The sequence below is a fragment of the Serinus canaria genome, chromosome 1 (genome assembly GCF_022539315.1).
Source record: "Serinus canaria isolate serCan28SL12 chromosome 1, serCan2020, whole genome shotgun sequence".
NCBI lineage: Eukaryota > Metazoa > Chordata > Aves > Passeriformes > Fringillidae > Serinus > Serinus canaria.
Window position 1 is genome coordinate 106736573 of NC_066313.1, and position 26226 is coordinate 106762798.

The window sequence follows — 26226 nt, forward strand, 5'->3', positions numbered from 1 at the left end:
AAGCCAGCAGCGTGAAGCAAGCATGTTTGGCCCAAGCAGGATGCACAGGAAAGCGCTTTGAAAGAGAACAGTGTGAGATCAGAAACTGAACTGCTGAACACAGCCCCCACGCTGGCTGGAGCTCAGCCCTAGCTCTGTGCCCTGCAGGACCCAGACAATCCCAGTGCTGGCCAGTGTTCCATGCCCTGCTGGCACATTGCCATCTCTCCTCTCCCAAGATAATTCTCCCTGGGCTTGCCTCCTGCAAAATTACACCTGCATCCAGCCTCTCCTGGGACAATCTCTCCCAAAGCACCCAGCACAGGGGCAGCCAAGCCAGGCTCCTGCTTCGCTGAGCCCTCTGTGCTCCCTCAAGCACGCTTACACAGCGATGTCCCTTTAAAAAAGTACACGCCGGAGTATAAAAGCGTTGTGTTATGTCAAGGGACAGCGCTGGGATCAGGTGTCCCCGGCCACGGCCCTATTTTTAGAGCACAGGCGCCTGGGGCAGGCACACACACACATTACAGCAGCATGAGGCTGTTACTGTATTGGAGCACCAGGCAGGAGCCAGCATGGAGAAGTCCCAACTGTACCCGCTGGAGGCAGGGAAAGCTGACTAAGCAGAGATGCTCGTGCTCGGGATTCCTTGGAGAGGAGCTGGCCAAAAGAGGAAGCTGTGACAATCTTTTGTTTGCCCAAGGGGCTCGGGGAGAAATGAGATGTGTGCCACACACCTCGGGAAGCGGCACGGAGCTGATTTATACCCAGCTCAGGCCATCCAAGCATTTGGATCACACAGCTGATCAGAAAAAGGTGTCTGTAACAGCTGCTTTTAGTGTTGTTCCTTGCCTTTTATTTTCTGGCCCCCTTCTATCTGGGAAAATCATGGGGTGCAAGCAGATTGCACTGGAGAGTAGGGGTGCCTGTGTTTCAGTTCCTTGCAAAGCTGGAGACTTTGAAAAGGAAATCCAGCATGCACATAAAAGCTGTGCAAGAGAGACCATCATCCTCCTTACCCCAAGTCTGGAAAAAGGAGGTTGGCAGACGTGTTAGGACTAAAAATTCCCTGTCCTGAGCAGAAATAAGACTTCAGCATCCAGCAGCAGACAACTTTTGGACCCTTCTCTCACCTCTTGGCTCAGCTACAAAACCACCTAACCCACAGGAACAGCCCCACTGTAAAGCCACACAGCACAAATGTTTGGCAAAAAGGAGAGCACGGGCAGCACACCACCAGAGGCAGCAGCTCTGAGTCTTCCCCTCCAGGGCACCTTCAGAAATGTTCTCCCTTACCTTCAGCCTTCAGGACAAGGCAGAAACTTCTTCCCAGATGCTTTTCCCAGACTGACCAGGTGCTCTGCTCAAGACCCTTTGGGTGGGTGCTGGCTCCCATCAGAAGAGCAGTACAGTTTAAACACCTCAGTGGCAATTGGCTGTCTTAAGACATACTACTCTTAATAACAGCCCCTAATTAAAACTCAGGAGCTTGAGTTCACAGCTAAATTTCCTTCCACAAGGGGAAGGCAGAGAAGATCTGTCCAAGCCTAGGGAAGGCAGAGAAGATCTGTCCAAGCCTAGGGAGCCCAGCCTCTTAGACAGAAGTTCCAGAGCTGCACAGAAGTGACATTCTGGTCCTTGTCCCTTTAAATCGTCCCAAAATGTGCTCATAGGTTTAATGCTCCACATTAAAACCAAAGCATTTCCCCTGGTACTATTAACTTCCACTCTGCAGATTCCAGTGAAAAGAGAATTCAGCCAATTGAAATCAAAAGGATGGCAAAGGAGGGAAAATGATGGAACCTATTCACAGTTCTTTAAAAGATAGTGCATAGAGTATTGTGAACACCACTTTTAAACCCTTGTCCCACCAAAAGCACAAACCTGATGTTTTCTTGCAACTTGGAATTTAGAAAGCCAATACAGAGTGTACCCCAGATTTCAACAGCTGCTTGCCTGCACCTCTACCAGCCCTGACCCCCTTTGGGAACTCCACCCTCCTTTAATGAGCATTAATGAGATGAAGTTCATGTCACAACCAGGCACAGAGTTAATGGGAGTCACTTTAGCCTCTTCATTTCTCAACAGTTTTATTGCCTTTAAGAAAATTTTTGTAAAATATAAATACAAAGGCAGAAGATTTACTTACAAAGTTAAAACACAGATCTCAAACATAAACACACAATTCAGAAAATTTAGTTTATGTACAGTTTCAAGCAACTTCAACATATGTTAGTTTTTCAATATTTTACAAGGTACAGAAAAAATAGTTCAAAGTCTTCTTTAAATAAAGAGCATAAAATGTTTAAACATATATAAACAATCCGGTTTGATGTGTGAAAACTAAATTTCACAGCTTTTAAATTAGGATATAAAAGTTCTTACAATTAGTTGATGCGTATGGATATGGTTTAATTTATATTACAAACTATTGAATTATATTCAATAGTGCTTACCTGGCCAAAGCAGGTAATTCTGTAAACAAAAAAACCAAAAATAATATCACCAAGTGCCTTACTGAATTCTACCTCCCAAACAAGCCACACGACTTTGATCACGTCACCTAGAAAAAGTATGTTCTGTGTAATCAGTGCTTTGCATGAAACAAAGTCAATGTGTGTGGGTGTTCTTTAAAAAAAAAAAAAAATGTGTTCAGAGTAATAACAAACTTATCCCAAAGCCTGTGTGCATTTAAAGAAACATTATATAACAATTTTTGTAAAAACTGATTGAAGTTAAAAAAAAATTCTTCCAAAATCCATCCAACTGGAATTCAGATCTCTTATATAAAGGAAAGATATTTTCATATTTAATAGTGTCCTTTCTTTACAGAAACAATTTCATTTGAACACATATACACAAAGGAGTAGCTGTATAGAGCACTGTACATTAAATGGCCTGATGGTTCACCAGAGGATGTCGAAGGGAGGCTCCTCGTGTGGGTGCAACCAGTGGAGCTCGGAGCCCAGCAGAGTCTTGAGCTCACTTGTGAACTCCACCAAGTCCAAGAGCTCTTTGCTCTCTGGGTTAAAAGCTTCAAGGTCCGTAGCACAAGAGAACAACTGGCTGAGGGAAGTCTGTTTGTAAAACTCTGCCTCCGTGATGGTGACGACCTCCAGGTTGGGGAAGTTGCAGCGGAAGATGCGAGATGACATCTTTAGCCTCTTCACCACGTCCGAGAGCAGAAGCCAGTTCCGTGGTCTGTGGAAGCACAGGAGAAAGGCTCCGATAACTGACATTAGCTCACAGGACTCCTGACTCTTCCCCACATTGCTGTGTGACAAACCCTCCCTGATCCCATGCCCACAAACAATCCCTCTGAAATCAAGCCTGCTGCACAGGGGTCAAAAATACCAGATGAGCAGGTGTGTTTATATTTATTCGGAGTACTGCTACCTGCAGCTTTGGGAAGGGAAGATCCAGGATGCAGGGGCACTGGGACCTTATAACCTGGGTTCCTCAGTGCCCCTGTGGGCCAGCAGCCACCCCAACTCAAGCACCTAAAGGTTAGCCCGCCTGAATCCAACTTTCATTTCACAAATAAGGAGATGGCTTATAGTTACAACCACAAAACTCAGCACCCCTGACCTCCAGAGAGAACAATATTAAATAGAAGTCAACAGTATGTTGGCTCTTTGTCAGATAAACAACACAGTTTTAAAATTCAATCTTTGTCCTTGTCCACTTCAGGGAATTAAGTCAGATCCATCACCCATGTAACAAAAACATACTAAACCCCACACTCCTGCATGATCAATATTTAAAACTAGCTGTCATCAAAATTGGTGCAAATGGTAAACAACAGCCACTAACAAATCTAATTTATATCTTGAATAGATAATACAACTTTCCAGGTCTTTGTTTATTAGTATGTATCATAGGATCTTCCCTAAGATACTTATTTGTTTGTTCCAATTCAGAGCTCTAAACCAGTTTTGCTACAAAGTCTAAAAAAGCACTAATGGTGTCATTTTGTCATCCACAAAAGCATGTCCACTCAGCAGCAGAACAAAAAACCCCATGGAATAAAATTAACACTGTCAAACATCATACAAACATCATACCCAAACTTAAGTGCTAGAAGCACTTCTATTTTGGGAAGTTATAAACAAGATGCCTGTCTGGGATGAGGAAAGGACTTTTTGTGTTCAAACGTCACTTGTCCTGCTCTGGAATATGGCAGTAAAAACTCAGCCCTGACCAATCAGCCTTTTCCTCTCTCACCTCCTCTTAGTTTATTTCCAAAAAACCACCAGCAGTTACAGTATTGATCTCTCATTTATGTTACATAAATACAAACACTCTTCCCCGCCCACACAAACTGCCACCAGCCCAAGCAGATCATCCCAGCTGTTTTTACCCCAAAATCTGTATTTGTTCTTACCCCTGAGAGAGACACACTTGGATGTTGTAACACGGTAAGGGAGGCTCATCCAAAAATTCAAATTCAAACACATCGCTGAAGCCATCTTCATCTTCATCACCTGGGCCAGGAGGATTTGCCAAGACATCAAATCCAGATTCATCTTTTGGATCTAAATAAAATTGAATAAAGGTGCTAAGTCAGCAATGAAAAGACTGTTGCAGGTCTTGCTTTTTTTCCCCAATAACGTGATCTGTAAACAAAATCACTTTGCTTCCTTCCCAGCTTCCTCCACCACAAGAACAAAACAGCCCCCACCCCCACGTGCCCCATGTTTTTAAAGTCTCTGCATACAAAGAAATAAAGGGCAACATTTGCTCACCGCACACAGAGCTGCCATAGAAATCCCAGTACAAACCAGGGTCATCCACACTTCGACCTTGCAGGTCAGTTAAATACTCTGGAGAGGAAAAAACAACAACAAAAACATACTGATGAGAACAAAAAGCTGGCAAGTCAGGAGACCGCGCGTCACAGAGCCTCAGCACCTTCCATCAGAAAATCCCACACCACACTCCTGGCACACATGCTGCAAACAACAGCATATATACACCATCCCCCCACAACAAATAATGACCCACCACATCAAATACTCACCTAAGGTCTAACAGGGACAGACCCAACATTAAGCTGCAGATACTGAGGGCAGTATCTTATTTTTGTGAAGATAGGGTGTACCACATTTTTTGGCCTTCACAATTATTCTAGGCACCTTGAGGGATAAACTGTCGCCCCAAATGAACAGATAAAAAAGGTTTTTCTACACAAGTATGTTCAGAAGACGTAGTTCTTTTCCACAGATATAATTTGGGAGATTTACAAGCTGAATTGGTGAAAAGATACTGGAATTCAGGATGCTAGGAAGTCAAAGATACTGGACTTTTCTGGGGTCCTAAAACACCTGTGTACCTTCTATACTGCACCATTTAAACAGGTAAACAGATGAGTATTTAAACTCATGGACTATGAACACTGCAAACATGCTCAGAGGTAAGTTATTAGGGAATGCAAGTGTCTTCATCCAAAACTAAGAGGAAAAAGAACCCTAAAAACCATGTTATAACATGGATACATTTAAAGCCTTTAATGTATTTTTACAGTATTTCTGATATAAAACAAGGCAGAACTGGCAAAACCAAAAATAGTCTAAGATAAAAAGCAAGACCATGAGAAAACACAAGTATGTTTAACAAACAGCTATTTGAATTGGCAAGTTTCTTATTTTCATTTCAAGCAGAAAGCTGAAGGCACCGAAACAGCCCGCTGACGTCCTACCCACCTATCAAATCTGACAGTGGAATAATCCTTATGACTAATTAAGAGTTTCAATTAGAAGGAGCCCCCAAGCATGGCTGTGCTTCCCACCTGCAACCTCTGGGTTTTTGCAGGCAAAGAGGGAGCTACTGCAGCCCAGCCCACCCCACAGCTCCTTGGCACGAAGCCACCCCTGCCAGGCAGGAGGGACTCTGGGGGACAGGGAACCAGCCCCCATGTGCCAGGATCAGAAAGCCCCAAGCAGGGTGGGCACAGACCTGTGAGGAAGGTCTCCATGAGCTCACTGTGGGTCATCTTCACAATGGTCCTCCCAGAGTAGGTTGCCAGTGTTGGATCAGCACCATAGGACAGTAACAGGCGGACAATTTCCAAGTGGTCGTTTTCCACCGCGTCGTGGATTGGTCTGGTGTGAAATCAAATAAAAACCACAGAGTTACATTTTGACTCAACAGTTTTATGCAAATATTTTTGACAAGAAAGTTCTGACTGTAGATCAAAGCTATTTATAGAAAATAACACTATTAATACAGCTGCCAATCATCTTCTTGTTGGTTCTACTTGCACATCATCCCCCTCCCCCCTCTTGTCTTCAGTCAGACTGCTCAGGGCACATATTTCTGTTACGTCTACTCCTTGCTGTACACATTTTCGAGGGACAGTAAAATAATTACACTGCTGTAACAGAAAGCAGGAGTTTGTGTGAAGCCTCACAAACATCATTTTGCTGCAAGTCACTCTACCGTTCCAAATCTCTGCCATATAACAGCGTGTTGTGGAGCAAGGCTCATTCAGCCTGCCTCTGGGCAAGCAGGGAAATCAGTTACCCGAAGCTCCTAAATTACGTACACAGAAATAAGTTATGAAAATTTGCTAGGAATTAAACTTCCGTGCAGAACATCCTCTTTAAACAGTACTTGTAAATATATTTGCGGCACAATTCTACCCTTCTAATCAGAGAATAGAAAAACATGCTCTTTTAAGTGTAGTCCACCCAGAAATTAAAGCATTTCATGCGGCATGAGCAATCTATACAAGCCCGACGTAGATTTTGTGAGCCTTCAGAAGGATTATTCATTAATACACAGGCCTGCAATTCCAGGTTTAGAATTCCTTATCGCTAATTATAAATCGCATTAACTTCTGCCTTTAAAATTGATTATACGTAACGGGGAGTTGTCTGGAAGTAGAACATATTACCCTTCAGACTAATGAAGATGTGCTAAAATCCCATCTTTTCCTCAGACAGCAAGAGCAGGGAACTAAAAGCAGAGCCCAATGCACGGGCAGTGATCACGGCAATCCAACTCAGCGCAATGCTCCTCCTTTGGGCTGTCAACACTGCTGCCCCCATCAAGGCTGTCAAGGGAGCTCGTATGAAAAGGCAAGGAAGGGCTTTCACCAGAAACACACTGCCTTCTTGGAAAGCTTTCACAGTGATGTTACCAGGGGAAGTCATTTGGAAGCACAGCCAAGAGAACTTCTCCGTCTCCGGATCTGCCAAGCAGCACTCGGCTGACAACCGGGGCTTCAACTCCCTCCTGCCAGGAGGTCACATCCCACCACTCCTGCCTCTCAGGGCAATGTCCCCTCAAAGTCACCACTGCTTTGGCATGACCTGGCACACATGAAAGCTCAGGACAGAGGAGAGGAGGATCAAATCAGTCAGAAGAGGATGGCACACCACCGTTTTCCCATCTACCACTCAGCACTGCTGGTAGGAAGGGGAGGAGGGTGACTCTGGCAAGTCTCAGAAAGATGTTCCAGATGTATTTACTCCAAGCACTTTCCAGTAGGCTGTGATTTAGGGTGACTAACATCTGCTACATGTGAAGGGTTCTTGCTTGCATCCATCTTGCTGGAAAGCTGCATGTCATATCGGTTTTGACATGTGCAAATATACTGACTTGAGGAGGTGCACTTGGGGACTTGGTGGTTGTTCCCTATGGAAAGAGGGCTTATCCCATGCTGCCTGCCTCCCATACACCCATGCCACCAACAGAGTGGAAAAGCAGGTGGCCATTGAGCTGCTGAGCACAGTCCTCAGACCCCCGGCAGCAGAGAGCACAACATGTGGATACCTTCAAAGCCCAACACACCACTCTTTGGAAAGCCACCTTCACATTTTAAGACCAGAGAGGTCCATGAGGATCACTGGCAAAGCATCAGGATATCCCTTATCACTTTCTGAGGGAATGCCTCTAAAATAACACTGAAACTGATGCTTTTGAGACAGACAGTGTTGGAGGAGCCAGCATTCCCAAGATTCCCCTGCAAGTCTCATCCTCCCACCTCCACCTACTGACTCAGTGCTTCCCCATAGGGAAGCATCACATCCAGGATCTGGTCAGTGCTACATCACAGTGTCACATCCCAGGTGACACCTAGCAGGAGGCAACAAATAATAGAGGTGCCGACACGGAGGCTGCAGAAGTATCGAGTGTTTCTTGCTGTCAGCAAGCATCTGAGGCCTGAGCTACTGGGTCATGGCACTCTGAGCATCTACAGCAGGAAAGGTCAGCCTTGCTGCAAACCCTCCTGTCCCCCACTGGGCATGAAGCATCCCTGGCTGAAAGTCTGGCAACAGGCACCAGGAGCAGATCAGAGCTATGGCTGTTGCCAAGTGCTGGCAATGCTCTTTATCCCCCACTCCCTCGCTCTGCTGGAGTCTTTAATTTTGAACTCCTTTTAAATTTTATCTCAGAATTACAATTTTCTGGTTTGGGGAAGGGGTTGAGGAGTGTTGTGGGATTATTGGTTTGTGGGTTTTCTTGTTTGCGTTTGGGTTTTTTTTTTAAACTGACTTACCTAAGTGGCTTTTGAAGCAGTAATGAATTCAAGATGATCCCTTAACTTATTAAAAACAGCATCTAAATCACCGCCCAGTGCTCCAATTGATTTAACAACACTCAGACGAGTTTATTAAAGGGTGTCTGGGCATTCCCCAGGAAGGAAAAACTGCAGCACATGGGCTGTAACCCTGTGATGGAACCTCCTTCTGCCTTTTCACAGGTCACCAAGCCCAACGTGGGGCTGCAGACAGAGGCAGCAGGGCAGGTGGCGGGCAGGCAGAACCAGATTTGTCATCTAAGAGTACACAGGGAGGCTGCCTGGGCATGAGAGGGAATTTATAGAGGCACGGTGAAGGAAAGGCGTAGTAAGGCAGTGCGGAAGAAGGAAGACCAATAAATAGAAGGAAGCAAAGAAAACCCTGGCAGGGATGGGGGGAGGGCGGGGAAGGAGATTCCCCATAGATAAGTTAAGGGAGAAAAGGCCAAAACAGAGCACCGACAGACTCTTTTGCTGGCTAGAACAGCTTCTTGGCAAGCTGACGAGCGAGACCATGCAAAGGCACAGCTATTTGTTTGCTTCTCCCAGCAGAGCCAGCAGAGGAGGGAGTATTCTTCAGTCTTGGCAGAGCTTAACCATCCTCTTTGTGGGATGCAAGAACAACTACTGGAATAGGCAACTTTTTCAGATGTGAAAATAAAAGAGGATTCCTGGGAGTCCTCTCCTGGGCTGCTTTGCCATACAATCCCTTCCACCCTGAGCATCATGGAAATAAACACTCTCTATCCCTAATGGTACAGTTAACGTAGCACAGCTCGTTTCTAAAACAAACCCTTCAAAAGGCCCCAGAAGGAGCTGGGGACATTCAAGAGCTGCAATATCCTACAAAAGACACACATCTCAACCCTCTCTTGTGTACTGCCGAATTCTTCCTACTATTTTTACTTCCACTAGAGTCAGGAAAACATTTCACTGGGGGTTTATCATTCCACCACCAAAATTATAAACTATTTAGACCAGTCAGGCTTTGCTCTCAGCCTTTCAGGCACCACCAGAACTCTCCCCACTGCAGTAAGAGGTCTTGTAACTCGCCGAGCAATGCCATATTTTGGCGTTCTGGCTGTATTCCCACCCGCTCTGTTACGCAAGGCTGCCCCACGGAAGAGGCCGGGCAGGAGTTGCAGGAGGGCAGCTACGCAGGCTGGGCTGCCTCTCCTTGAACGCAATTAGCTGCTGGAAGGTATGGCTCTGCCAAGACCAGCTGAAAGGACACAGGAAGAGAGCCATCTTGGCACGGTCCTCACAGGGAAAAAAATAAAAAAGGCTGAGCTCATCAGCTGCCAGCGGGAAGGATACAGCAAAACTGGCTGCAGAGACAGAATCTAGCGAGCGCACTCTGAAGCAACGTGGAGCCCTCGCTAACAGGCAGGGGATGTCTGTATTTTTGGCATGTGGCTTTGTTTCCATAATGGCAAGGGCTCAGCTAGGGCATGCTGCAGAGGTAAGAGGAGAAGAACAGCGAGATAAGGCCAAATACAGGTGGCAAACAGCCTTGCTAATGTCAGTTCCAACACCCCTAGCCGAGCTACCGCACTTACTGGGGTCCTGTCGGGGAAGGGAAGCTCTCACCTCTTAAGCACGGTCTATTATTATTTATAGGTAAGACGATTAAGAGCCCTTAGTGACTGCAGCACCTCGGAGACAGGTCTTAAAGATCTCCGGGTTCTACAATAATCTTTGATTAGGCACTAATTGAGCAGCAGAGTGCTTGTGTATTCAGGGTCTGCAGGCACTGCATGTGGTCTATCAGCATAGAGTTTAAGGGGAAAAACATCCAAGACCTACCACATTTAGCCAGATGTGCTGTGAATAGGGCAGAGAGGGACATCCTGTGCCGAGCTGGGGTGAAGGGAAGGACTGCACCATTCCCAAACATTGTCTCCTTCCTGCCCCTGCACCAGACTGGTGCTCTGTTTGTTTCTGGCTTCACCAAGATGTCCATCGGGAAGCAGAGGCTGAAAGCCTGCCTCATCCCAAAACACACCCAGAGCCAGCACGATGATCAGAGCACCCGCAGCATTTGAGAGAGGCACAGATTTCACAGAACTTTCCTGAATCCTCCACGTTCACACCGGCATCCTGTACAGACCAGAGCCATACCCTCACCAGCCACAACTTTTCGGAGTGTCCTCCAGAAAGCCGACGGCAGAGGCAGCAAGGAGCAGAGCCCAGAGCTTCAGGTGACCCCCCAGGCTGCCTCGACAGCACAGCTGTGCTCGCACAGCACACGCAGCTGCATCGCAGTTACATCGCTCCTCCGTGCTGCTCTACATTAAGACAGGCTGAACAGAACCACACACATCCACTGCCACTGGCTGCAAGCTTCAGAGCTTCCACAGCACCACCAAAAGTACCTTTGGATAAGTGACGTGGCAGAGGGGAAAATAAAAAGCCAATTCACAGTCATTAAAAAGGCAGGGGAAAAGGACAAGTCTCTGATGGTGCGCTTTTACGGGTTTGTTTGGGGGGCTTTTGTTGTTATTTTTACTGTATTTCTAAGTGTTGAACATGTTCTGGATTTTAATTTTAAAAGCAACACAGGTGAGAAAGTAATCTTTCTTTCTAGAAGGTAAAGGAGAAAAACCTTGAAGAGAGAAATGGGACTTCTCTTTTGAATGTCCTGACTTATTCTACAGAGACAGAGAAGTCTAACCCTGGCAAAAGGCAGTGCATTACACAGATCCAAAGTTCCTCACAGAAACTTCTGCTCTCCATCCTGCCCAACTCAGACCATCTTTCCTCTGTGTACTAGTTGTGTTTTGGATCCTTGCTGTCTCTTGGGCAGCTTTCCAAATGAAAAGTAAGTCTGCTCTCAGAAAAGAGAGGCAACAGCACGCTGAGTTCTGACATTACCATCTATGATCAGATCATTATTATGTTTGCTTCTAAAATCCATTTTCCCAAGAACAACTTTTCAGGGTACACTGGCCAAGTTTCTTTCTTGAAAATCAGCTCTGTCTGTGACTAGAAATCAAAGGTGGACTCTGAACTGGCGGGTGATTAAGACTGCTCAGACGCTTCCCAGGGATAATTTTTTATATAGGTTATTCCAGCGAGTGAGACAAAAATAATTTAGGATTCTTTTAACGGTAACTCACTGCTGTTGCACAGGTCACATATTAAAGCTGAAGGCAGCAGAAAATGCGAGGCTGTTTGTCAGCCTGGAGAGCTCAGAACTCTTTACAAAGACATGGGCAACAGAGGAGGAATCTGACAATCCAGTCGGGGTTTTAATGTTTCTCCAAAAAGCTTTCCTTTGGGCTGTGATGGGCTGGTGATGGGCCGGGAACAATGGACCATCATGAACTTTTAATGGACCATCCTAACCAGACCCCTTTTTGTTTTCCTGACTCCTCCCTTCCCAAGTTAATAAATAAAGAGCTTAAAAACAAAAGAAGCAGGCTCTTAGTTACGCTAATTTTACCTCCCTGGCTATTTGGATGGTGATAGGGAAGGCGATAAACCATTTAAGATAACAAGCTGCAGGAGATTCGCAGAATACAAAGACCTGTCCCCAAAATGCACAGACTGAATAACGGCTCTGCATATGCTCAGGACAAGTTACCCCAAGGTCAGCCTCGCAGAGGTGGTCAAAGAGGTGCTTTAGGAGATACACAAGAAGCTTAAAAAACGGTCCAGAGCAGCATTTTTTTCTCCACAAAGCTAAAGAGAAAAGCTCACTATCTATTCTGCCAGCACAGGAACTAAGCACCCCTACTATTCTGTGAAGGAAACTAAAAAGGCTAATTCGGGATAAAAAACAAAAAAAAAAAAAAAAAAGAAAAAAAGAAAACCTAAATCCAAAATATCAAACGAGCAGATAGTTTAACAGTTCAGCAAACAACATTTTTATACAGCACATACAGGACTCGCACACCCGATGGCCACAAAAGCCTGAAGTGCTCTCCAAAGTAACCCTGCTAACAAGGCTAACTCCACTCTTTTGGCACAGCTCAAAGGACCTGGAGGGCACATGAGCAGGGCTGCAGCTCAAGTATCACTCCTTCCTGCCCTGCAGCTGGCAATTCCACCGACTAACAAAAACCGACCAAAGCACAACTTATTAAAATTCCCAGAATCAAAAAGAAAGCACCCCGAGCTCGAGTCACAACAGAAGCGTGTCCCCAGCGCTTTATTAACCAGAGAGCAGAGGGGGTCACGGAGCCCTGCGCGCCCCTGCCCAAGGACCAGCAGCAAGGCTCTGTGACCTCCTTCGAGCGTTCCAGGGTGGGGAGGCAGCACAAGGGGAGCATAAAGGAAGGAGAGGCACAGAGGGAAGGGAGGCAGAGAGGAGCTGGTGCTGGCCCTCACCTGGTTCCATCCTGAGCGCTGCAGTTGACGTCGGCGCCGTACTCGAGGAGATGCCGCACGATGCTCAGCCAGCCCCTGGCACAGGCCTCGTGCAGGGCACAGTAACCCGCATTGTCACGATGGTTCACGTCACAAGCCTTGTTTTCCAAACAGTACAGAACCACTTCCTGGAAAAAGGAAGGAAAACAGATGAACATCAAGTTATTTCTTGCTGGGTAAACGCGCAGATTTCTCTGCTTGAAGGAAAAGAGGGGGAAAAGGGGGTAAAGACAAAATCCCTGTGATATTTTAAGTTACCCTCTATGATCTGGATCAGTCAAAAGGAAAATAAAAGGGGGAGCTGTTGACAGTCCTGTCTGTTCAGGAGACACAGCAGAGACTTCCTTGAGCAGACTAATTTGGGCAAAGTGACACGGAGAGCTCCATGCCTTGCAGGACCCTGTAACCCCCAACATCAGGAACTGTCACAGAGGGAGAACACAAAAATTTCACAGACAAAACTCACAGTATTCCACTTCTGAGAACTTCTACACGTAAAGCTAATGGGAGGGTTGCTACTCTTATATCTGCATTTTTTAACAGAAAATTCTACAAGTGCAGCAGCAGCACAGCCAACGTCAGCTTGATTTTAAAAGAAAAAGTGCATGACCCGAAACAAAACACATTTAAGACACACAAAGGATGGTTTGCTATCAGCAAACAAAAACCAGCCAAGCTCTATCGAGATTGGGGAAATCCCATTTTCACCCACCCCAGTTTTCTGCATGCAGAAGTAAAGCCAGGTGCCAGGTTCCAATAAGGAGCCCGGCGCTGCAGGAAGCCATGTGAATTTAACACAATTCATCTTGCAGTCAAATCCACCACGCTCCAGAGCCTGGGCCAGGCTCAGCTCTGCACTGCCCTGCAGCCTTGGAACAACGCTGCTCCATCACTCAACCGAAAATTTGGGATGGTGCGAGTCTGCCTCAACTTGTGCCGGATGCAAAAGAAGGCAAAACAAAACAAACACATTTCTAAGAGGTGTTCAATGCATAAAATAGCCCCCACGTTCCCAGATTAGTGGTAAACCATTCATTTTGCATTTGAGTGACATCCTTGCAAAGCCAGAAATGGCACGGAGGGGGCGAGTGCTTGTTTTGCCAAAGCAGGAGAATAAAACGACGTCGGGCGCAGCACATTTATTCTTCCCGTTTCAAAATAAACCGGAAAGCCCGCAATAATCTGTGCTCTGGGTACACCTGACTCAAGAGCTGGTATCCAGGATACAGCATGAAGCTGCTCTTTTAGCAGGCCCTCACCAGCCAGGCTAGAGCTGAGAGCTAATGAGCTGCCTGTCCCAGGCTCCAGAGCATCCCCTCCAATGCCACAGGGGATGCACCCACGCACCCCAGTGTACCCACAGTCCCACCTCTCACCAAACAGGGGCTCTGAACACTCCTGCTAATCAGCCCAAAGGCCAAAAATCAGTCCAGAACGGATGGTCTTTACCCTGCACATGCTCAAACCCACAAGAAAGGGCTGTGCAAAATTATACTCTGGAGGTATGAATTTTCCTTCAAAGCAGACCACCCTGCCAGGCAAATTAGCAGATGGATATAGGTAGCAGAAGCAGCTGCTTTATTCAGTGCCACTTTTAGTATGCAGTTACCATTTAAAATAGACTTTGCAACTCAAAATAAAAGATGTTTCATCTATTTTTGTAAAAAGGAAAGACTCGTCCTAGGGTGGAATACCTACTACTGGACAAAAAAGCTAATTTTGTCAGGCAATTCTGTGTTAAGAGGCTATAAGAAGAATGTCATTAACCACAAAATGTAACCATAAAGACCATAAAACTCTACACTGTTAATTAATTAAATGCCTCATTAACTTTTTTTAACATGATTTATTCAATTTACAAAAATATTAGCCACCATTGCCAAATACAGGAACATGTGGTGCCACAAACACACTTTTGGTTTCACAAGCATTTCTCAAGCTAAGGTTTGGGGAAGGCTGTGAAAGTGCCACAGGGCAACTTAATGTCTGTTCAGGTGCTCTATTTAAATCAGCATTCTGAAAATCACTCACAGTTAATCCAAAGAGTCAAACTAGAACAACATAACCAGACACCTCCACCTCTGCTTCTTGCAGTTTCTTAGCCAAACTGCAAACAGCCATGTCAAAGTATGCACATATGCATGGTCCATCCTCATATGCAAGGAGCTGCACTTCTTATGTACTCCTTCTCCAGGGGAAGAGCTCAGCATCCCCCAGGCCCCAAGAAGCACTGATCCCTCACACCCAGCCTCAAAACACAGCCCTTGGGTCAGTCATTATATGCTGAGCTTTAACACTTGCCCCCAGCATCACATCAAACCCCTGAAGTGGTGCCCATTCCTGAGCAGGATGCAGGAGCCCTGCAGGAGCTGTGCAGGGGCAGGATGGGGCTCTGGAGCTCCTGCTCCTGTGGCAGGGACACTGGGAACTCCCCGTGCCTGGATAAGCCCTGCCTTCAGGTGTGTTAAATGCCCTATCACACACCACACACTGCTGATTTCACTGCCTTCCCAGGAAGGAGTTAATAACAAACTGACAGGGAACTTTCCAAGTCCGCTGTCATGGTTTCAGCCCAGCCAGCAGCCAAGCCCCAGGCAGCCACTCACTCACTTCCCCACCAGGACCAGGGTGAGAATCAGAGAAACCCAAGGGTCAAAGGTGGAAATCTCATGGATTGGGATAAAGACAGTTTAGTAGGGAAAGCAAAAGCCATTAACATAAGCAAAGCAAAACAAGGAATTCATTCACTGCTTCCCATGGTTGGGCAGGTCTTCAGCCATCTCCAGATATCCCCATCCCACTTATTGGTGACTTGGGGAGACAAACAACATCACTCCATATGCCGCCGCCCCTTCTCCTCCAACTTTATACTCTGATCCATGATGTCCCAGGGTCTGGATACCGCTTTGGTCAGTTTGGGTCACCTGTCCTGGCTGTGTCTCCTCCCAGCCTCCCATGCACACCAGTCTCCTCACCAGTGAGGCAGCAGGAAAAGCAGAAAAGGCCTTGGTTTTGTGTAAACCCTGCTCAGCAGTAACAAAAACATCTCTATATTATCATCACTGTGTTCAGCACAAATCCAAAACACTGTCCCATACCAGCCACTGTGAAGAAAATTAACCCTACCCCAGCCAAAACCAGCAAATCCAGACGCATGCCAAAGCATGCCAAAAAGCAACACGAGGCAGAACAACAGCCAGCGTTTCCTCTCACATCAAATTCATTACACAAGCCTTTTGTCATTTTTTTCCCAAAAAGACTCTACACTCCCTGTAATTCCCTCTTCACAAAAAGTAAATTACAGTTTTAAGACTACCATTATCTCAAGTCATTTGTTTCAAATAGGGAAAACAGAAGGGATTCGAGAGTGGCTATACATTGGGATGAGTTGGTAACATCCTGCTGAGGCATGGCCTGTTGCAGAAGCCTAGGAAGGGAAAGGCAAAGCTTCCCACCAGCTTTATCAGGGATTTCCAGGGCTGAAGACCATTTGCTGCTCTGTCTTTAAGCAGCCTTGCTGGCTGCAGCCCTGCAATTTATCTGACTAGACACAAGCCACACTTCTCTTTCGACATTTCACACTCGGGTCAGCTTTACACACAAAATCGTATCCGCTCGTGTCCTGCTTCCTGCGGTGACCTGGGGCACATCTGCATCGTGGCACTGACAGCAGGACACAGCACTGGCACTGACAGCAGGACACAGCTCATGGCCTCGCAGCACTCGGGCTCCCTACGGGTCCAGCAGTGATACATACACACAGCCTGCCAGCACCTTTGCGTGCTGAAGGCTTTGGAGTGGGATCTCTGCACAGCCTCAGGGCATCCCTGCTGCAAAGGCAGGCAGGCTGCCAAGGGCAGGCACGAGCTCATCCGGTCTCAGGGCAGTACAGCATTCCTGCCAGGGCTCCGTGGTGCCCTGCGGTGCCAGCCGCTTCCAGCTCCCAGTCCTGAATCAGCACTCGCTCCCTCTGCAAGCTGTGCTCTGATGATGCAAACTCATCTGCCTCCCCTGCCACGGAGCTGGCCAAGGGCTGCCATCACAGCAGCCAGGGAAGCCCCATGTGCCCACCAGAGGTTGCTGCCTTGCTAACAGGGGTGGCAGAAAAGTGACCTGTGTACTTGCCACAGGTCACAGACCAGCATGTTACCTTGACTCATCCAGATTTTTCTGCCTTTTTTTTTTTTTAACATAGAGGAATGTCTTACTTCTTGACCATTCTCATTCTTTGTGCAGACAGAGGAAGCTCAATACAACTTTCTACTAATTGCAGTAGTCCCATCACTATTAAGAAAAAGCCCTCAGCTATGGAGCTTCCATGGATGATCCAACTACCACAGCTCACCATGGGCCAAACATAGCTCCAACAGGGTGGCATAGCCACCCACCACTGAGCCTCAAAAAATAAAATCAGATTCTGGCAGCAGTTTGGGTGCACGGACTGGGCTCTTCCCCTGCCCTGCATTCCACCAGCAACAGAACCAACTGCTGCATGGTCAACACCACCTGACTAATCAAATTAAACGAGCTGAGTATTTAAGCCTATTAAAAACACAGTGTTCACTTGAACTTTTTGGTGAATTCAAGTCAGAAAATGAAAATCCCCAACCAGCTGATAATGGGAAGGCACGGTGGCACACAACGTCACTCACAATGATACCTTGGAGAGCCTGGGTATCCCCAGCTTTCTGCAACCAGCCAATCTGACAGCAAAGAGCTCCTGCTATCAAAGCAAATGGAGAGCCTGGGCCCCTGCTTGAGCAGGATGCCAGCCCATCACTACGTTTGGGAGCCGCTCCCATTGAGCTGTGCTCAGCAGAGGTGCTGTGCTCGCCACAGAAATACAAGTGCTCAAGCATGCTCACCCTGACAGACCCCATGCAGGAAGAAAATACACACTGATAGCTTGGAGCACATGCTACAGCACATTTTGATTTTGGACCAACAGAAAATTAAACCATTTAAATTACAGAGAATTCCATAGCCGTGTTGCAACAGCCACCTCTCCCAGCTAGAACTGAAGTGCCCTGGGTTAGAAGAACTCTTTGTCTAAGGTGAACAGCTACACAAAAGGCATTTCAACGTTTCAGCAAATCCCCAAGGCTGGGCAGGCTCCACCTGGACCTGGGCTGACGCCACCTTGCCATGCGGGGCTCAAGCCCAGCTCCAAGGTCCAAGCAGCCCCCTCAGCAGCACAGCCAACCCTGCAGCCATGCCAAGGGCAGCAGTCAGTCTCTGCAATGAAACACCTCTGCACCAGATCTGAAACCGAGCAGCAACAACGCTCATACCTACATGCCCATATTTCCCCAATAAAAGCGTGCTTCAAAACGGCCGAGCTAAGGGATTCATCGGTTTCTGATTTTTGTAGCAACAGGGGGCCCCTTTCATTAGACAACATTGTTCCAGCTACACCAAGCAGCTCCAGACGCCGAGTATAAAGCATGCAGAGTGCTCCTATGATGTGTCTGATCATGCAAGAGGACACTCTAAGCGCTACATCCTGTGTCACATACCAGATACTCCTTGGAGAGAAGAACAAAAATAAAACCCTTCTCCTAAACTACACGCTCTTCACAAACAACAAAGGCAGAAAACATACAGCTCATTAAAGATCACCATAAAGATTACTTGGGAGGAAAAAAGAAAAAAAAAAAAAAAAAAAGACATTCGTTCTGTTTGCAGATGGTTTGTATCTAAAGGGAAGTGAGGGTTACCAATAAAACTTTACCCTTCGCTCATTCCTGCGGGATGCTGCTCACCCTGCATCCCTGCCAGCTGACCCAGCAGTGGTGGGGAGTCATTCCCACAGCAACCTGCCTCCAAACCCCCACACCAGGGAGGGGAAAGCAACAGGGGAACAGGGGCTACAACTTTCAGCGACCCAACCGAAAGCTGCTAGCTCACAGAATCTCCACCTACAGAACTGGGAAGAAGATTTTAACTGCTGGAATCAAACAGAAAACCCCATCCCACGGGGTGCCGGGGGAGCCTTACCTCATAGCCCAGGCGTGCCGCCCGCTGCAGCAGCGTCTCCCCCGCGTTCTTGTTGACGATCAGGCGCCGCGCCTCGGGCGGCATGGGCCGGCTCGGGGTGCTCTCCGGGGTGGGGCTGGCCAGGGGCAGCTGCGGGGGCTGCGGCACCGGGAGCAGCGAGGGCGCCTGCGGCAGCCGCTCATACAGCTTCTGCTCGTACGGCTTGGCCGGCGAGGAGTCGCAGTCTGAACTCGGCTCCGGTCGCTTCCTGACTTTCCTCGTTACCGTTACCTGTCAAAACCGCGACAGAGGGGGGTTTTTATCTTTGTTTGCACGGTACTGTGATGGAACTGTATTTTGTCAGCAAGGAATTAGGCTCTTCTACTTATATTTAATTTTTAAAGGAAGACCCGCTACAGCTTTTAAACACAAAATGCTTCACCTTTGTAACAGTGCCTTCAACTAAGGTTAAGAAAAGCAAACACAAAATGTGCAAAGCATCCACAGACAAATCCGGACGCAATCCCCGCTACCCTGCATGCACGACACTGCATTAGTTTTAAGCAAGCTGGCTTCTGCCTTCTCAGAGGCCTGTGGACAATTAAGTCTAAATAAAGATACCTTATCTTCAGCATTTTCAATATCTGTGGTGTCATCCCCTGTCAGAGATGACCTCCTTCTCCTCTCCTGCAGTGCCAAGTGTTTTGTTTTACACTGACGTTTCCCTGATGGCTTCTCACACTCGCTGTATTTCGGCATCAGAGATGCATGTTGGAAATCCTCCTCTTCGTCTGTGTACAGCCCATCTGTCTTCCGGCTTTCTTTAATTTTCTGCTGTTTGGCAGCCAACCTCGAGGCTGGAGTACAGCTTGGCTGAGCCTGCCTTTTGCTGTTTGCATTGGTGGATGAAAGGCTCTTCATGTGCGGAGACACCGGGAATACGGGCAAGCCTAAATGGGAAGGAAAGGCATTACACATCGCATGGTGCGTTAAAAGGAAAATGCATTGCTAGCACTTAACACAAGCTCCTCGACTGCTTAAGAGATCTACAATTACATTTTCAAATCGTTAATATTTTAAGCGTTCCACATCCAAACTGTAAATAGCATCTCGCCCGTTGATGCTGCACTAGAGGTTATTGGGCTCTAATAAAAATCCCTCAATGAAATGCCCCACGCAGGTGCAGGGCAGCGCCAGGGCCGTGGGGATGCGTGCCAGGCCAGCTTGGCAGTGCCACAGCCCGGCCACCGCGGGCAGAGTGGAAAAGCTGCAGAGAAAAACTCGCCTCCCTACCTAGGACTGCCTGATCTGAAGGGGAACCAACTCCTCCAGCAGCCTGGGCCCAGCCCGGCTTGTCTCAGTGGGGTGTGAGTGCAGACACCGGGATGGCAAGGGAAGAGAGGACAGGAAGAAAGGGGGGAGCATGGATCAGATTTTAATGGGACAATGTGCTGGTTTTGCATCATGGAAGTGATGTTTTGGGAGAGGTGGGAATGTTGAGCTTAATCCCAAGACAGGGAACACCTTCTCAGTATCATTTTGACTTCAAAAACAAGCCAAGAGAAGACTACTCAAGGAACTGTCCCTACAGAAGCTCTGTGCAAGCTCTCTCTCAGAAAGCAAAGGGATTTTGTAGGAAAAGCAATCAGAGGGTTTTTTCCCCCAAGAACTGCATTCAGAAGTGAGTCTTTCTGGGACACTGGGACAGTGAGGCCAGTGCTCTGCTGCCTGTGGCAGGATACTGGCAGGGCTGGGTTTTCTCTGGGGGTCAGCTCCAACAAGCTGGATCCCACAATCTGGGCCACATGCAAAAAGCATGGTTAGTTTTGGGGTTTTTTTCAGAGTGCAAGCAGGCTTACAACAAAACAAGGACAGGAAAGCTGGCTTTTTATAGTCTAAATTTCCCTTGGGAAGAGAATTGAGGTGACCTCAGAACCAACTGCTCTGCAGAAAAATTAAAGGTTGCTAGAAAGGAAGGGACACTTCAGCCAAACAATACCACACCACCAAGGGAGGTGTGGAAAAAACTGAGAACTTGAAAGAGGCTCCCTTGCTCTGAGAAGTCTCTGAAGTGATGCTACTTTCAGAACAGAAGAGATGGCAGGAGCAAATAGGCAGGTGCTCAGAGGAGAGACACCCTTATTTAAAGAGATTCAGTCCAAAACGAGTTGGTAAAAAAGAAAATAAAATCTAGAATCCTCTTGGTGGGCAGTTTCACACTTTAGTCTTCCTTTAAATAGATCTGTGAAAGCAACTCACAGAAGGCTTTCTAGATTAAGGATGAAAACAGAAATCCCTCAGTTCTTTTGAGCCACTTTCTAGAAAAAGACACATACCACGGCTTGCCAAGCAGATGTCAGGGAATTTATGGGACACATGATGTGCAGATTGTTCAGCAAAAATCATGTAAGTTTTTCAGGCTTTGCAATACTGAAGGAAGGCACCTAGACGTAGGCTTAGCCTATGGATACAAGGCTGTCTTTCCAACTCTGTAGATAGCACAAAGTAAGGAGTGTTTAATTCTCATGTTCCCAGCTAACGTAATTGAGTAGCGTGCGAAAAGCCCAATTCCAATACAGAAGTACCATCATTGCCTACTTAATCACTTACTAAAGAAAAAAAAAAGATGGAAGAGATGGAAAGCAACAGCGAGGAGCTCTGGTGAGTGCAAATGGAACAAACAGTTGCATGCAGAAAAAATACAATAGAATGAAAAACTCACAGGTCTGGAAAAGGACAGAAATACTGAAAGGATGGAGGGAAAAAGAAAAAACACAGGAAGCTTATCTCAAAGAACTGCAGGCTTTCCCATGCAGAGATGCTGAGGCATTGAAAGCAGAAGTATAATCACCACAAAAAATGTGTACTCCTGCCTGCAAACTCCACATCAGCTCTGTGCTTCACTTTGACCCTCCACAGGGGTGACAGCCGGCACCAGGCTAAATGTGCACCGGAGCTGAGAGATGGAGAGAGCTATGCTGTGCGCCCAGGAGCTTCAGGATCAATAACATTGCAAGATGCCAGCACTACACAAGAAAAGCCAAGCATGAGCCTGGGAAATGCAAGACAACAGGGGCAGAAGAGCAGCAAGTGACTGATCCTGGAATCCCACCCCATCCTTCTGACCACGTGAAGAGAAAAGAAAAACAAGAGTGAGAAGGAATATACCTAAATATCCATGGAAAAAAAGAAAAACCAAACCAAAAACCCCAAAAAACTCGGGCCTCTGACTGATGTGCGTTGTGGCAAGTCTGACTCAGAGCAGGACCTGTCTCCCTTCCCGCAGGAGCGGCTGCTGAGAGGTCCGCGCGGAAAAGCAGCTGCTGCCGCGTCACCTGAATGCTCGCTTGTTCAGCTCCCCCCTGCAGCTGCCTCCTCCTGCCTGCCAAGCCCGTGGCTGCCACACTGCCTGCAGCCCAAGGCAGCTCCCAGGGGCTGGCACATGCTTCCCGGTGGGCAAGATCCTCCTGGCTCCTCTCCTCAGGGCTTTTGTTTCGGCGCTGTTCCAGTTTTCTCCTTGCACAGCGTGAGTGGCTGTGGCTGCACGGGGGAGCATCGGGAGATGCTCCAGCAGCACAGGGTTATAGCTCAGCTGGGACCCCAGGAGAGGCTGTGGGTTCTGCCTTGGTCATGGGGCTGGGCAAGCAGTGTGGTGCCCTGAGGCAGCAGCATCCCCATGTTCATGGACCTGCTGCACCCTGGAGACCCAGCACGGCAACATCATTTTGCAACAGGATCACAGAATCGTAGGATGGTTTAGGGTTGGAAGGGAGATCATGCCCTAAAGATCATCCAGTTCCAACCCTTCTGCCACTGGCAGGGACACATTCCACTAGATCAGGTGGCTCAGAGCCCCATCCAACCTGGCCCTAAACACCTCCATAGATGTGGCAACCACAGTTTCTCGGTGCAGCCTGTTCCAGTACCTCACCACTCTCACAGTCGAGAATTTCTTCCTAATAACCTAATCTAAGCCTACCCCCTCTTAAATCTGTTACCACTTGTCCTATCGCTGTATGTCCTTGTCAAAAGCCTCCCACCAGCTCTCTTAGAACCCTCTTTAGGTACTGGAAGGTGCTATAAGGTCTCCCCAGAGCCTTCTCTTCTCTGGGCTGAACAACCCCAACCCCTTCAGCCTCTCTGCACAGCAGAGGTGATCCAGCCCCCTGATTATCTTTGTGGCCTCCACTTTTCCCATGCTGGGGGTCCAACAACTGGACACAGCACTGCAGGTGGGATCTCACAGGAGCAGAACAGAGATAGAATCACCTCCCTCGACCTGCTGCCCACACTGCTCTGCATAAACACAACTGGAGTAACAAACCCAGAAGTCAGAAACCTTCACAATCCCAGAGATTTACAGGCAGGAGTGGCAAATCATCCTGCTAATGTTAGACTGAGGCTTCAGAGGCACAGAGGCAATCCTCATGTCCTGTTACAGCCTGCTTCTTGGATACAACCAGCTGCCCAGCAGCAGAGACTGCCACAACTGCACGCAGTGCTTGAGCACAGACAACAGCTACTCCCAGCCCCAAACTAAAAAAAAAAAGCTGCAAGTGACAGTGTACATTTTCATACTGACAGTCTCTGCTTGTTTAAGAAAAGTTTGAGGACTAGTCCTGAGCAAGACAGACAAGCTGGAAGTCTCCATCTCCATGAGACTGTCATGCAGAGGACAGTCAATGGACACACAATGGGGAAAAATGTCCTCATTCCAGTCAACTGAGAACAAGGAGACTCAAAAGTTTACACTTCAACAGGGCTGGAGAAGCACCAGCAAAATTATCTGAATGACATCCAGTGTCTTTGTACAACGAACAGCAAGGCACAATTTAGTCAAGTTTATGTTTTTATAGCAGCTTCCAAACCCAAGAGTTTTTTCATAGCCACAGGGCAGCCGAACCTGAATGCCTTTGGGAATGGTGCATAAATTGGGAACCACCTCTTTTTCTTTCCCAAAGCCATGAGCCTCTCACTGCCACAGGAGGGATTCCAGGGGAAAGTGAGAGCATCCTTACACAATACAGCTTCTTGTTAGTGACCCTGGTTTGATCTCTACAAGGTATCTCTCTGAAAGTACTAAGGTGAGGGGCAGGGGTGTTTGAGCTGATAGCATGCTCACCAAGGCAGCACATAAAGCGAGGAAGTATGAGTCAAAGCTCCTTTTTGTCCTTGGTTTGTTAAACTAAGTTTTGTTCTCCTACTGCACAAATCCTTTTGGATGGATCCTTCCCCATCAGTAAGCACCAAAGTTTGGGGGTTTCTGCCCTCACATAATCCTACCAAGGAGGAGGACAGATTAGGAGCTTTAGGACCGAAGGGAGGCTGATATTTTTGCCTGTGACTTTCAGAGACACTACCAAGGAAAATCCTCACTGGCACAGGAGGATCTCGACTCCGTCCTTTCCATGGAATGGGACAAGAGGATACACTCTCCTCACGCTTCGCTCTTTCAAGGGGATCTCAGCTAAACTACAGGTTAGGCCAGCTGGAATGTGAATGTGTTCCAGGCGATGAAGCTCCCAGGTTTGTGAAGGAGCAAGGAGCCCAAATGCCATACACGCAGCTCCTGCTCCCAGAAACAGTCTTTCCTCAAAAACAAGCAGAGCACTTGGAGAGCTAAGAGCAGGAAAAGAGAAAGAAAAGAAAAGGGGATTTGCCCTGTGCACTGGGTGATTTCATTCCCCATCAGTTCTCCAGCCAAGCTACAGCAGCAAAATGTTGCAGGGAAGGAGAAAAGCATCAGAAAAGAAAATGTGCCCAGGGGCTGAGGACAGTGGGACAGTGAGGACAGGAGAGTGACCTGTTCATCCCAGTGGAAATTCAGCAGATTGTATCCACAGGCTTTGCCCCAGGATAGGGATTCAACAGAAATGGGAGGGAGGATGGGGAAAGGAGGAAGTGGAGCGAGAGGTAGAGAAGAAGCCAAAAACATATCAAGGGAAGCTGATACGCTTTGAGGAAGCAACTCCTTAGGAGAGAACTGCTGGAAGGCCTCTGCTAAGGGGCCAGGAAGTAGGGTGCAAGGGGTTTACAGGATGTGCTCAGGACGAACCAGCAAAGCATCCTTGTCAGGAGGAGGATGAGCTTTGCTCTTGAGCATATGGCCTGGGAAAGGCAGGGGAAACCAGCAGCGCTGAGGGTGCTGGAGGCGTTGGGTTCCCAAGATCAAGAGCTGCTACAGCTGTGCTGACGCTGTTTTAGAAGTTCACAGCCCCTCAAACCCTATGTGGCTAAACACCCTTACACCAATTAGCAGCCCATTTGCTCCCTCTCTCACCCAAAAGCATGCCCGCAGTTTATGCCCTCCCCAGCTCTCCTCTAGAGATAAACTTCATCTTCACATCATCTATGAAAATATTTAAAGCCAAAACACACACGCACACACACACAAACACAGAGTTACACACACATACACAAACATGTTTTCTTGTCTGACAAATATCAGCTACAGTGCAATTCTTAAAGAGGAGGTATCAGTCCTTATAAAAATGGACATCTACAGAAATATATATATATATAGTTAAAAGATTAAAAAAAAGAAAGAAGAAAAAGAACTCTCGACAATTCCTTTGCCTCGGTGGCAGCATGCGTCACTGTAAATGCTAAAGCCAGCTGGTTTCCCTAGTAGTCTCTGCATACCTTGTTCATTGTCACTTGTTTTGAGGGACTCTTCAGACCAACTTCTATTGCTTTTGGCCTCTGACCTTTTCTTGGTGTGCCTTTCTTCTGTGAAGTCTTTGACCTTTGCAGTGGCCTCTGGCTGAACAGCCTCAGCTAAATCTTTCCTGCTTTGCCGGCCCAACTTGCCGGACGGGGATCTCTCTGGTGACACCTGCTGCTCCCATAGTTCCCTAAGATGCTGCAGGTGACGCTGCTTTTTGGGATGGAGCCCTGTTAATTCAATGCACACCTTCAGGTTGGTCACCTCATTACAATTGGGCTCTTCTAAGTGGTTAGAGGAATTGTTTGTCATTTCCCTCTCAGGCCAGTCATCTAATGGAAAAATAACTAAAAATTAATCAAAAAGCCCCCTCAACTTAAAACAAAAGCTACATTTCACTTTCGGGGCATATAGTCTCAGCTTTACCACCACACTATGCATTTCAAAGCTTCGCTCATTACGGGTTACATGCACTACAGTAACTTGCACTGCTGTGGCTACAGTGGCCAATGACTAGTGCTTTATCCTTACATACCAAGTTTTTTTATATATACATATATATATACACATATATATACATACATATATATACATATATATAATTTAAAGTGAAATGACAGTGCTCACATTAGTAACTAGCAAGTTCAAAAATGGAAACACATTAAGCCAAAGGGACGTTCCTTTCACAAGACATTCCTTGAGAGAAACCAAA

The 26226-nt window shown here is 47.2% G+C and overlaps 1 protein-coding gene across 8 annotated transcripts in view; it reads right to left on the bottom strand.

Moving 5' to 3' along the window:
- Positions 1 to 2029: 2029 nt before the first annotated feature.
- BCOR (BCL6 corepressor) overlaps positions 2030 to 26226 on the bottom strand; it is an 82055-nt gene continuing 57858 nt past the window's right edge. For 6 of the 8 annotated variants that reach the window (XM_030234386.2, XM_050979179.1, XM_050979175.1 and 3 more), the window contains 8 exons: positions 25493 to 25846; positions 19472 to 19800; positions 18872 to 19141; positions 12836 to 13002; positions 5935 to 6080; positions 4725 to 4802; positions 4364 to 4514; positions 2030 to 3180 (listed from right to left, as the gene is read on the bottom strand). In XM_030234386.2, the coding sequence (XP_030090246.2) occupies positions 2886 to 3180; positions 4364 to 4514; positions 4725 to 4802; positions 5935 to 6080; positions 12836 to 13002; positions 18872 to 19141; positions 19472 to 19800; positions 25493 to 25846 (1790 nt within the window). In that variant the 3' untranslated portion in view covers positions 2030 to 2885. The remainder of the gene's footprint in view (positions 3181 to 4363; positions 4515 to 4724; positions 4803 to 5934; positions 6081 to 12835; positions 13003 to 18871; positions 19142 to 19471; positions 19801 to 25492; positions 25847 to 26226) is intronic. The other 2 variants (XM_050979192.1, XM_050979201.1) reach the window with 2 other exon arrangements.